We start from the raw sequence: 13607 nt of genomic DNA on the forward strand, positions 1-13607 counted from the left end.
CTTCTTCCGGGGCTGCCATTTCATCATATTTGTACAGCCGATACGTGGAACATCAAGATGCTGGCTGGGGGCTGGGGGCAGATGCAGGGCAGCCGCGACTGCAAGTCATGCTGCCTCCCTCCCACCCCCTAATTCTTTCCCATATTCACTGCAAAGGGAAAAAGCCCAGGAGAGTCCAGTCTTTTCGCCTTCAGTTCAATGAAAAGTATCCCCACACCACGAACACACTTCCCACCGGGCTAGGAAGTCCCAGCAGCAACCAGCGTACTCCTGCGAGAGCGGGGCATTTTCCCCCCCGCGCAGCCAGCGCCTGCGAAAGGAGCCTGCGGCAGGGGGTCTCCAAGCCGGCTGCAGAGACCCTCCCTCAGAGAAGAGACTCAGGACGAGAGCTGATGCAGACACCGAGCCGGGCTCCTGCCATCCAAACCCCTTTTGGCGAATTCTCCTCTTCTCAAAAAAAGATTAGACAAGCAATCAAACCCTCACGCGCAGCCTGGAGCAATTCCCAAAATTCTGGGTGTATTTCTCGTTTGTAAAATTTAGCAAAGAAAATTCCAAAGATCTGTAATCAGAGCTTCTTTACGCTGTTTTTTTTTTTTTTTCCTTCCTTCTTGGCTAACTTGGGGAAAGGATCTGCCCTTCCCGAAATGCCTACCTTCCTTGAACACTGTAAATAGGAAAACTTGGTTTGTGTGTTTAGATTTTTTTTTTTTTAATTCCCAAGAACCTTAGTGGGGAAAGGCTGGAAGGAAATCCTGCAAGAACCCAACTCCACAGCTCAGTCTGCACTAATGACTTCCTTCCCTTCAGTGTGAGCACCGCCTGCCCAGCTCCAGCCACACAGAGCAAACGGTTTCTGGGTCTTAGTGCCACGACATCTGCTCCAAAGCAAAAAGTAAGCATACACTTTGAGAGGCACCTAACAGCTCCTAAGGAATCAGAGCCAAGAGAGACCTACAAAATCAGGAAACCATTTCAAAAGATGTATTTGAATTTGTGAGTTACATCAAGAGAAAAAAGGAATTGAAAAGGGACTCCAGACCAAAGGCTACAAAATCTCAGTGTGTGATTTGAAGAAAAAAGATTTCAGATATCTTAAAAGATTTTGATTTTTTAAAAAATTAATCAAGAATAGACTCTGCTTCTCTAAATCTAGCACTAATTTTATTACTATAAACTATTGTTATGGAGATTGTTTCATTCCTCTTATTTAAGGAGATACATCTCCAAACACAAGATACTATGTAATTCCACTATTATCTGTCATCCAATATGTCTATCAACTCCTATCCCACCACGAGGCTATTTTGATAGATGGGAATATAATGGGTGGTGTAAGCTACTAGAATACTAATGTATATAATAATAGTAACTGATGTACTATGAGTCCAAGTTCCAACAATGTTTAACTTACTACTCTCCAAGTTCTAGATGCATTGGCAGGATTGGCTGATGTGGGTCATTATATGCAGATTAAACACTAACTCTATCTGATTACAAATGTTACTAAAATACCTAAAACAGTTACCTGAAACAGATTACTTTTGAGATCTTTTCCAAGCCTAAGAGTCTGAAATTCAATGGTGAAAGCATTATCTTTTTTATGGTAATAATATTAACAATTATAGCTGAATGAATAGGCATTATTTCTTAAGCCACTACTCTCTGCCAGGACGGATGCCTACATTCATTATCTCAAGCCCTGCAAGGGAGGTCTTACTGTTCCATGTGCCAGATGAGGACGCTGAGATTCAGAGCGGTCAGGTGCTCAACCAAGACCACAACACATGGAAGGTGGTGGGGCTGGTATTCAGACCCACAATAACGCAGCTCCACAGCCTATGACCCTTTGATGACGTGCATTACAGCTACCTCTCATTTCAGTAAAACTATGAAGTGCCTATTATTTGCCAGCCTTTGTTCCAGGCACTAGAAATATGAGCAAGAGGCTGTCCCTGCTCTTGAAATCAGATACAGCAGTCAAATAATACCAGCAAATAACACCAATACTCTGTATATGTTCTGACATATCCAAATCATTCCACACAGCTTAACCTGGAAATCCTACTAGCATGGAAAGTTCAGTAAATTGCAAACCAAATTCAGCAATCTACAACAAAATCAGCTTCTCTTCCCAATTTTTCCTTTATCTGTCCATAGCTCTGTCATTCTTCCAGGATAACAAAACCTTCACATCATTCCTTAGGTTAAGGAATTCCTCTATCACCAAGTCCTATTGCTTCTTTCTTAGACATCACTTTCAAATTCCTACTGCTGACATCTGAGGCCAGGGCCTCACTAAACATATATTAAATACCAGCTAGGTACAAAATAACATTTAGGATAGAAAGATGTGAGACGAAGTCCCTATGCTACAGGAAATTACAAAGAAGCTAGGACAAAACAGAACACCTATAAAAAGACAATCAGGCATTGCTTTAGTCAGTTAAGCAACAAAGGAGTTACACAGTCAGTAGGTGTTCCAGGAGTTAGAAGGAGAAATCATTGTAAACACCGATGGATGGTCAAGGTTTCACAAAGGAATGGGAAGTAAAAATTTAGAGGAGATACAACTCATTCTAGAGTCAAAAGCCTAGGTACTTACCACGGTAATGACCTTCAGGATCTGGACCCTTCCACCTTTCAGAACTCCCCTCGGACCCCTCTCCTGCTCCCTTTCTCAGCTCCTACCCTACTGGCCACTGTCCCTTGAATACATCAAACATACATTTATTTGATGCACTCCCTATCTGAATCACTCTTCCTCCAGAGAGCCAAGAGGCTCTTGGCTCTCTCCCTCAGTTCCTTTAGGACTTTATTCACATATCATATTGGAAAGGCTGTCTCTCACCATTCCTTCTAGAATAATAGCACGATGACCCACACACTGTTATGTTCTATCTTCCTTACTCTGCTACATTTTACTTCATAGCCCTTATGACATATATTTTGTTTGTTTACTTAATGTCTTATTCATCTCACAAGAACATAAATTCCAAGGGAGCAGGGACTGTGCTCTGTTATAATACCAACACCCCGTGAAAAAATACCTGACACAATAAGCAGTCATTGAATATTGTTGAATGAAACAATGAAAGAAAAAGGGAGAACAGTGTGAACAAAAGAGACAAGCGTATGTAAGACGTATTCAAGATACACATATTGACCTCTCTAAAATATAAAGTTTCAATGTGAGAATGTTAAAGGCAGAGACCTTGTCTGTTCAGCTTTGTAATCCCCTGTGCCCCAAATCATGCCTGGCATAGCAGAAGTGCTCAATACTCTGGGAAAAAAGAATGAATGGGGTGGGGTGGGGTAGGGGTGAGGGATGAATGGTAAGTGAGTCAAAGCCCAGTCCATTCCACAGAAAGTAAAAGGTACTTTGGCAAGGTATGTTGGGACCAAATGGTAGGGAACATTGTAAGGCAGAGAAATTTGGACTATATCCTATAGTATGCAGGGCACTGAAGCTGTTCATAGTAGGCAAAGGGCATAACTGAAGCAGGCATTTTTTGCTTTTACATTTTTAATACATATATTTAAATTGTCTACTGGACATCACTATTAATTTCCCAGTCATCTAGCTTCGTTTTTTTTTTTTTATTTTAATTCCAATATAGTTAACCTACAGTGTTATACGAATGTCAGGTGAACAATATAGTGATTCAGCACTTCCATACATCACCTGGTGCTCATCACGAGTGCCTCCTTAATCCCCATCACAAATTTCACCCATCCCCCCACCTACATCCCCTCTGGTAACCAGCAGTTTCTTCTCTATAGTTGAAAGTCCATTTCTTAGCTTATCTCTCTCTTCTTTTTTTCCTTTGCTCATTTGCTTTGTTTCCTAAATTCCACATATGAGTGAAATCATACGGTATTTGTCTTTCTCTGACTTATTTCACTTAGCATTATACTCTCTAGCACCATCCGTGTCACTGCAAATGGCAAGATTTCATTCTTTTTTATGGCTGATAAAAAAGAATTTATCCATGAGATAGATAGATAGATAGATAGATAGATAGATAGATAGATACCACATCTTTATCCATTCATCTAGTCATTGATACTTGGACTGCTTCCATAAGCATAAGCATTTTGACTATTGTAAATAACACTGCTATATAAACACAGGGGCACATGTATCCCTTTGAATTAGTGTTTTTAATTTTTGGGGTGAAGCAGCATTTTTAAGCAATCTAATATGTAACAAAATATTAACCCTATAATATTAGTATTATAAGGCTGTTTTTTATATAAACCCTCATTTTTAAACTATGTAAACTATTAAAATGCTTACTATGACCATTTGACAGATACCAAAACTAAACTTCCAAGGGGTTAAGTAACTTGTTCAATGCCACACAGCAATTCAATGGCAATGAAAGGACTAGAACTCAAGGCTTATAAATCAATGCCTGAGTGATGAAAGTGGAAATCTACAATTGCTTAGGGGTCAAGAGAAAAGTTTCTATTTTCTACTCTGCCTCTGATTTACTGATATAACAAAAATTTTCAAAAGGACAAGGCAAGTGACACGAGTAAGTGAAACACAGTCAAGGATAAGACAAAAGGGAATTGTGAGTACTGTTACATGAGTAATGTAAAAGAGGTAGCTGAGACATAACTTCTCTCAATTGATGTCATGCAGGAATATCAGTCTAACAGTGCCAGAAACTCTTAAATTTTCATGAGAAGCTAAAAATTTCCTGATTTTTAACTGTTTGCTTGAAAATTTTAAAGCATCCTAACAGGCCAAACAAAACATGCCTGTAGGTCTAAATTCCATCTGCATGCCATAACTTGTGACTGCTGACTTAAGCCACTCAGGCCTCACTTTCCCATATGTAAATTAAGGGACCTACACGGTTACTAATCTGGGGGGTGGTTTTCTGAAGGCATCTGTGAATCCATATGCATACTACCATGCACGGTCTGTGGACTGAAGAGTAATCTCCCTTATTCAGACCTTGTTGGACTTAATAAAAGACAAAATTCTTTAAACTGGGGGAGAGGGAGTCTGAGAACAGTGGGCTATATCAGGAAAGACGACAGAGAAAATATACTTGTTTATTTTTTGTTTCCTTTTTTTTTTTTTTTTTTTTTTTGAGATTTTATTCATTTACTTGAGAGGGTGGGAGTGCTCAAGTGGGGGCCAGGCAGAGGCAGAGGCAGAGGGAGAAGCAGACTCCCCAGGACCCTGAGATCATGACCTGAGCTGAAGGCAGACACCCAACCAACTGAACCACACAGATGCCTCTATATTTATGTTTCTATGGAAAGACAGACTCAATCTAAAACTTCAAAGTGATCCAAGTTTTTAAACTCATTTTCAATCATTTAGGTGTATTTACTTTGGATCATGTATTTACATGGCATTTCTTCCCCTGCTGTCTGGTATTTCAGGTTTCATTCAATAGGTACCACTCAATAGAGGACCATTACCTAGAAGCCTTTAAATACCAATATCTTAAATCACCATATTTATTTTATGTTTTTATGTTGCTTAATCCAAATTGAATCGGTAATTATATCTGAAATATTTTTAGAATTACTATTATACCAATATACTTTCTCCATTAGTAATTATTTATATAAAATTACCAAGCTAACACAGTTCAAAATGTCATAACTTAGCTTATTGTTTCAAAGATCCAGTATCAAACAGCAAGAACACAGCTTCTCAGATCTACAGCTACTAAAAGGCATATTTTACAACGGCTTTATTTTTTAACATAGCACTTCACAAATCACTTCTCTAAAAGCAGATATTGTAAAACAGTTTATTAAAATGGTATTTTCCTCAATAACTACTTGCCTATTCAAATCCGAACAAAAGCAAGAAAGAGGAAATGAATGAAAAAAACATACCTTTTTTCATTGTTGCAAATTTTCTTAAGATTTCCTTAGGAATGATATGTCTGTCTTTGATCACAGGGTAAATGCCTGAAAAAGCTAGCCTCATACTTATTTACATTTATTGTGTTTATAGGTAGAATATTCAACTCAATGTGAAACAGTATTTGGAAAATATATTCATTTTCCTAAAGACCAAATTATTTTCAAGTATCAAGTATCTAAAGAGGTGTTAGGAAAGTAAAGGGACAAAAGAATTATATTTGAGATAAAAAAAATTTTTGCCTCATTAGTGATATTTCACACAATTGGTTTTCAGAATATAAAGGCCTTGCTTTGCTAAAGAAAGAAAACTAAAATAACTTGTTACAGTAAGAATTCTGCCAAAACAGCCAAGCTGATGCAGGACCATGGTCCTATTCCTCAGGAGGGAAACTGTTCCATAACATCCAGAAAGGATCCCCCTTAACCTTACCCACCTCACTTCTTTCCACTATCGGGCAGTGTCAGAGAAAAAAAGCCCAACCCTTTAAACCCAACACACACTGACTCACGAACTCATTATATACAAGGGACTGTACTAGACAGCGTGGAAGGAGACAAAAAGGCAACACGTGATTTTTGCCCTTGAGGAGATAGCAATCTGGTGGAGGCTGAAGGAGAAGACAGGTAGACAACTAATAAAAATAACAATAACAATAGCAACTAACTAACACTTACCAATCTTGCTATTTGTCTGACTCTTCAGAGCCCAAGCTCTTAGTGTAAGCTAAGTGCTAGAAAGAATGGATTAACTAATGGTATATTCTCTCATTAAGACTGTGGAAGCTCTAATGAGCAATTAATTCTGACTGTGGTAAATGAGAAAGGTTTTACAGGAGAGGTGGCACAGTATTCTTTCAACAAGCAGAGAAGGGGTTTGGGAAGGAGTATTTCAGATTGAAGAAACAGAGCATAAGCCAAAACACGGAAGTATGAAAATGTGGGCCACATTAGTATGTCACCCAATAGATCTGAAACCTATAATGCAGGGCAAGGTGCAATGGAGTTCAGGTTAGAAGGCTGTAAATGATATTATCTTTACAATAATAACTATCATTTATTGAGTATGTGCGAAGTATTTTATATATTTCGTTGATTCTTCCTAACACCTTCGTGAGGAGGAACTATTATCATGCCCATTTTACAGAAGAGGAAATTAAGCCTAAGGGTGAAGTAACCATATCATGGTTAGAAAGTGGTCAAAAGGAAATTTAACTCAGATTCTAAAGCCTTGTTCTTAACTTCTGACTTAGAACATAATGATGAGCAGTACAGGGTTTAACTTAAGGTACTGGCAAATCCATTAGATTTTTATGCTAACTCTGGAAGTACCGTGAGCGATAGAAAGAATTGGAGAACAATAAAGACAGAAAGGCCAAATAATTTCTGTTGCAATAGCTCAATAAGAGAGGAAGAGGCCTTGAATTAGGGCAGCAGAAACAGAAAAAGGGCCTTCTTACGAGACATTTCATAAGTAAACCAGATTATAAGAACCTGTTACATGAAAGGGACAGAAAGAGTAGGATCTCAAAATGTTTCATCATCTTTTTAAGAAAAGAGACACCCCACTCACTGAGATATGGATCACAGAAAGAACAAGTAGATACTAAATTCAGTTTGAGACAAAGTCTGAGGTAGTGATCAGAGATACACAGGAATGTGGAGTAGGTAGGTAGAGGTATGGTCTGGAATTAAGAATCTGCATCTGTAGCTATGGCTATAGATTTGGGCTCATTCACATAATGATGATATTAAAAAGCTTTCAGTGGAAAAAAAAAAAGATCCCCTCAGGGATAGAGTTTGGAGCTAAATGATAGAGAGAGAATACAGAATTGAATCTGGAGCCATGCTATACTCCTAAATACAACACAATTCACTGCCCAGTGGAGATGGGTGGGAGATCTGAGGCAGGAACGTTTACGTGGCCAATACTGCCTGATTCAAACCTTAGACCCACCATATACTAGCTATATGACCTAGATTCCTTTTTTTCTGTACCTTAACCTCCAACTCCATAAAATGGAGATGATAATGGCCCCTACCTAAACAGGTTGTTGTGAGGATTAAATTATATATATTTAATATATATAATTATACACACACAATACATCCCATGCATAATGCTATACATTTAGTGTTGCTGTTGTTTTACTGTGCTAACCTTTTTTTTTTCTTTATTCATCATACCATGGATTTTGTCCTGGTTTTATTTTAATGCCAACAAACTGCCAGAAACTGATGCTCACGTGTTTCAATGGTACACTCATTTTTCTAATGGGCCTTCTACTTCTGTTCATGACAGAGCAAGTAGGACCAGGTTTACTCCCCTGACATAAGTAGAATATTGGATAAAATATAGGAAAAATACTGTTCCATACCATTTCATACAGCAGGCAGCACAGTACTATGAACCTCAAGAGAAGGGAAACAAATGAGGTGAGCCCTATGATCAGATCACCCTGGCTTTCTGCCCAGAGGCACTTTCTGGACCACAGAGCAGGAAGGGGATGCCAAACAGAACACAATGGGTTGCTGAGCCGAGGAGATCAGAATCTGAGGACAAAATAGCTGGAACATTCAGGGAAGCAAAATGGAGAAGCTGATCTCTAATGGGGCTACACCGACAAGGTGTACTTGAGCCTCACAGGGGTCTCCCTGAGTTGTGCCTGAGCACAAAGTTGCCCAGTGGAGGGTGAAACTCCACAAGGTGAGGCAAAGGGAAGCCATAAGCTGACCAACTGCCAGAGCTCACCAGGGCTGCAAGATTTAAGTTCCAACCAGCCAGAGTGGAGGGAACATCAGAAAAGTCATGTCTTTACAGAAAGTGTAAACTAGCCTGAAGTATAGTTGACCCTTGATCTATACAGATTTGAACTGCACAGGTTCACTTACAGATTTTTTTTTAAATAAATACAGTATAGTGCTGTAAACTTACTTTCTCTTGTGATTTTCTTAACAACATTTCCTTTCCTCTAGCTTAACTAAAAGAATACAGTATATAATACATATAACAGGGGCGCCTGGGTGGCTCAGTCTATTAAGCATCTGCCTTCGGCTCAGGTCATGATTCCAGGGTTCTGGGATGGAGCCCCACATCGGGCTCCCTGCTCAGCGGAGAGTCTGCTTCTCCCTCTCCCACTGCCTGCCACTCTGCCTGCTTGTGCTCTCTCTCTGTCAAGTAAATAAATCTTTTAAAATAATAATAATAATACATATAACATACAAAATATGCATTAATCAACTGTTTATGTTATCAGTATTGCTTCTGGTCAATGAGGCTATTAGTAGATAGGTTTTTTGAGAGTCAAAAGTTATATGTGGATTTTCGACTGTACAGAGGGAGGAGTCGACACCCCAACCTTGTCCTGCTCAAGGGTCAACTGTATACTCTAAAATTCACCTTAACAAAGCTTAAAAACAAACCTTGAAAGAAGCATATTTAATCTACAAGTAATTTAACTATCTGCCAGAACAAAGTTCAATACTCTTTGAAGGAAGACAACAAAATCTAGCACTAATGAAAAAGCCCAGCATTCATTTTCCAGTGATACTTATGACAGGACACAGGTGCTAACCTGGAAATGCTCTGTTATCTCTTTAGCAAGCAATTAATCTTCTATGATAAGAATACTATGACGGTGTTACAAATTTTCTCATATAAATATGATGAATGAACTATACTATTTGGGGCTACATAGCCACAGAGCATGTGTAATTTTGCCATTATATAATTCATCAATCTGGGAGAAATTTTAGCATATGTTATCTTCAGCTAAAGTTTACAGAATTTCTCTGAAGTAAATTAAGTGGTCAGATATGTGGGCCAGAATATGCACCTTCGGATTTATTAATCTTCCTAAAGAAATCCTGAGGTACAAGTGTAGTAATTGTGTGTGTGTGTGTTTTCGTACATAAGCTTTTCTTTTAAAAAGATGCTTGAAATTGGGGCTTATTTACTTGTTTTAACCAAAAGAGGCTATATTTCTCTGGCTATGGTTAAAAAAAAAATAGGGAAAATGAATCTCTTTTCAATCCTAGGACAGGAAATAGGCTATGAGAAAAGAAAGTCAATAGAAATATTATTCTTGAAGTCCATTTGGAGGCCCTTTAATGACTTGTTTAAATTTACACTTATGAATTTATAAGCAACCAAATAAATTACAATCACAAAACTGACACTTCTTTATGGTGTTTGTTGAACTGCCCAATATCTGTATTACCACCCTGTTTGAGGGGAATTTCCCCTTTTTTTTTTAATTTATGTATTTCAGAGAGAGAAAGACAGAGTGTGGGGAGAGGAGCAGAGGGAGAGAAAGAATCCTGAAGCAGACTCCCCACTGAGCCGGGAGCCTGACATGGGGTGCCTGACGTAGGGCTTGATCCCAGGACCCTGAGATCATGACCAAAGCCGAGATCATGACCAGAGCCGAAATCAAGGGTCGGCCGCTTAACTGACTCAGCCACCCGGGCACCCCTCCATTAGCTAAGTCTTGAGGAACGTAGGAAATATCTTTCATGACAGAAACCAAAAAGGTCAGATGATTACTTTATCCCACCACCCAACAGCTAGGATGAAGACACATACCTAAGCTCAATTCTTTGCCAGAACTTTGAATATAAAGCCAATGACACAAATAGTGACAGAGAGAATTTACTCTGGCAGTAGCCACAGCAACATCCAGTTACTATGGTCATCAGTGCCGCCAGAGCTCATCATGGCCTCCATCATCTAGCCAGCAATGGTGGTTTCAGCTCTGGCACCCAGGGCTACTGTGGCACCAATACAGCTGAGATATAGGTACCTCATGATTTTAACAGTTGCAATTGTTTTCTGTTACTTGCAACTAAGAACCCTGGCTGACTCACACAGAGACATTTGATTTTGTTTATACTGAAACACAAATTTTTCTTGCATGACCCGACATGTATATAAGGTGGAATGCTCTAAGGCCCAGTCTTCTGCCATCTTGTCTCCCTACCTATAATCACTCCCTCAGAGATGTCAGCCACTACTAAGCCTCTAAATACCATCTCTTAATTGATGGTAACCATATTTATGCCTCAAATACCTACCTCTCTATTGGGCTCCAGACTTGTAGAAATGACTGCCAACTCAACATCTCCACTAAGAAGTCCAACAGACATCTCAGACTTACATAGCCCAAAAAAAACTCTTGATTTTCCCCAAGACTCTGGTCCTTCTTTGTATTTTATCTCAGTTAATGGCATCTCTATTCACCCAGGAGCTCAGTCTAAAAACTTTACAGTTACCTTGATTCCTCTCCTTGCCTTGCCCTCAACATCTAACTAGCAAGTCCTCAACTTTCTACCTACAAATTCTAATCCAAATTCTGCCACTTCTCATCACCTCTACATCTTCTTCTTTATGCCATTAATATCACCTAAACTACTACAATAGCTTCCACTCTGCTTCCTGTGATTCAGTCTCTCCGTATAGCCAGAATGATATATTTTTTTTAAGATTTTATTTATTTGAGAGAGCGTGCACAAGCAGGAGGAGGGGCAGAGGGAGAAGCAGACTCCTGCTTAGCGGGGAGTCCCACATAGGGCTGGATCCCAGGACCCTGGGATCATGACCTGAGCCAAAGACAGGTGCCTACCCAAGTGAGCCAACCAGGCACCGCTAGAATGATCTTTTTACAGTGTAAATCAGATTATGCATTTCCTCTGGTTTTTTTTTTTTTTTTAAGATTTTATTTATTTATGTGACAGAGAGCCAGCGAGAGAGGGAACATAGCAGGGGAGTGGGAGAGGAAGAAGCAGGCTCCCAGCGGAGAAGCCCGATGTGCGACTCGATCCCGGAACGCCGGGATCACGCCCTGAGCCGAAGGCAGACGCTTAATGACTGCACTACCCAGGCGCCCCTATGCATTTCCTCTGTTTAAAACCCACTTAAGGGGGTGGGTGGGTGGGTGGCTCAGTCCACAGAGCATGCGACTCTTGATCTTGGGGCTGTAAATTCCAGCCCCACTTTAAAGGTGCAGAGATTACTTAAATTTATATCTTAAAAAAAAACAAAACAACGACCAAAAAAAAACGGGCACCTTTCATGAAGGAAAAACAAAAAACCAGTCGGTTAAACATCCCACTCAGATCTTGGTCTCAGAGTCATAAGTGAGTTCAAGCCAAGGCACTGGGCTCCACGCTGGGTGTGGAGCCTACTTAAAATTAATTAATTAATTAAATTAAATTAAAATAAAGAACACTTAAGGACCCTCTTTGCACAAAGAATAAAATACAAAGCCTTTACCATGGCCAAGAAAAGGCCCCACATGATCTGGCTTCTACCTTCCACCCTCATCTCTCACCATACTTTCCCTTCATGGTGCTGCAGCCAGACCTGCCTTCTTATGCTTCTTTCATGACCTTGGTGGTTGCAGTTATATCTGCCTGGTATTCTCTTCCTCCAGAATAGGTATTTCCTTCTCAAGATTCAATTTTTTTTTTCAACTAGCAAGCCCTCAATGAGATCTCCTCACCAAAATTAATTCCCCTCCCCACATTTACTACATAGTGTATTACTTTATTTTCTTCAACCCACATATTATAATTTGAAATTGTATTATTTATTCATTTGATCTGTGTGTCACCCAACAGATTATAAGGTCTATATGGAGTGGTTGTATTGTCTGTATTGTTCACCACTATAAAAGTCCAATACTTAGAAGAGTTCCCAGAACATGTTAGGTCCTCATTAAATGACTGTTGAATGAATGAGTCAATTTAATGTCAGTTACATGGTAAGATAAAACATGTAGAATTTCCTTTGCAGTAAAATTTTCAGCACGGAATTTATTCATCAAGGGATACTTGTAAAACCCCTCAGTTCTGAAAGGATTTCAGACTCAAAAAGGGGCCATTTCCCTTACGTCAGCACTACACCTGGCCTAAGTCTAAAGATGTTCCATTAAAAGAAATACAAGCTTCTGAAAATAATTATTCTGAAAAATCATTTTTGTCCAATGTTTTTTTATTGAAGGAATTCCAGTACTATCACTTTCTATTTTCATTTGTATGAGGGAAAATCTCACATTACCCAAAAATGGATGGATAAAATGATCTTTAGATAGTTTAATAAATAAATTAAAAACACTTTGAAATCCTTAGATGAAGTACAAATCACTTGTCAAAAGTACAATCTCATTTGTCAAAACATGAAAATGAAAAAAGAGAAGACACAGAAATAACAGGCTCGGAGCTGCCAAACTGACAGGCTGTCTTAAGTAAGATAGTCAAAACATTCATATGCTAATTTTTAAAAGTGCTGTCTATCTGGCCACCCATATAAAAACATGGAAGGGCTTTTTCTTCTTATTTCAAAAGTACATGAACGGGTCAGACGGTGGACACTCCGATTACCAAATTAAGCAACAGGAATTAAGGTCCTAAAGAATTTTCTGTTTTTCTGAACGTAAGACAGTTACTAACTGACCTGCATGGTAAGGAATTCAGAAGATCCAGTCTCTACAAAAACTTATCCTTTACACCACTGAGCACAATCACTAACAGTCGGCTGCATATAGAACACGATGCAAAAGGTAACTCCCCATGCGAGCAGCTGGGGTTTGTTCTATATTGTAAATGGCAAAAATTGAAGAGCAAAAACTACCAAAATAGGAGTAAGGATTAGCTAAAATGTACAAATATTTTTAACTATTTTCTTTGTTAATACCTTAAAGGGTTGTCTT

General features: G+C 39.1%; 1 protein-coding gene across 3 annotated transcripts in view; it reads right to left on the bottom strand.

The window, feature by feature from the left end:
* TTC28 (tetratricopeptide repeat domain 28) overlaps positions 1 to 13607 on the bottom strand; it is a 590823-nt gene that overhangs the window by 401090 nt on the left and 176126 nt on the right. Inside the window, exon 1 of one of the 3 annotated variants that reach the window (XM_057306078.1) lies at positions 1 to 13607. This exon is cut by the window's right edge and continues 21570 nt beyond it. The exons of the other annotated variants lie outside the window; for them this stretch is intronic. Within the exon in view, the coding sequence (XP_057162061.1) occupies positions 1 to 27 (27 nt within the window). The 5' untranslated portion in view covers positions 28 to 13607. 3 annotated transcript variants of the gene reach the window in all.

Source organism: Ursus arctos, unplaced genomic scaffold (genome assembly GCF_023065955.2).
Source record: "Ursus arctos isolate Adak ecotype North America unplaced genomic scaffold, UrsArc2.0 scaffold_34, whole genome shotgun sequence".
Lineage (NCBI taxonomy): Eukaryota > Metazoa > Chordata > Mammalia > Carnivora > Ursidae > Ursus > Ursus arctos.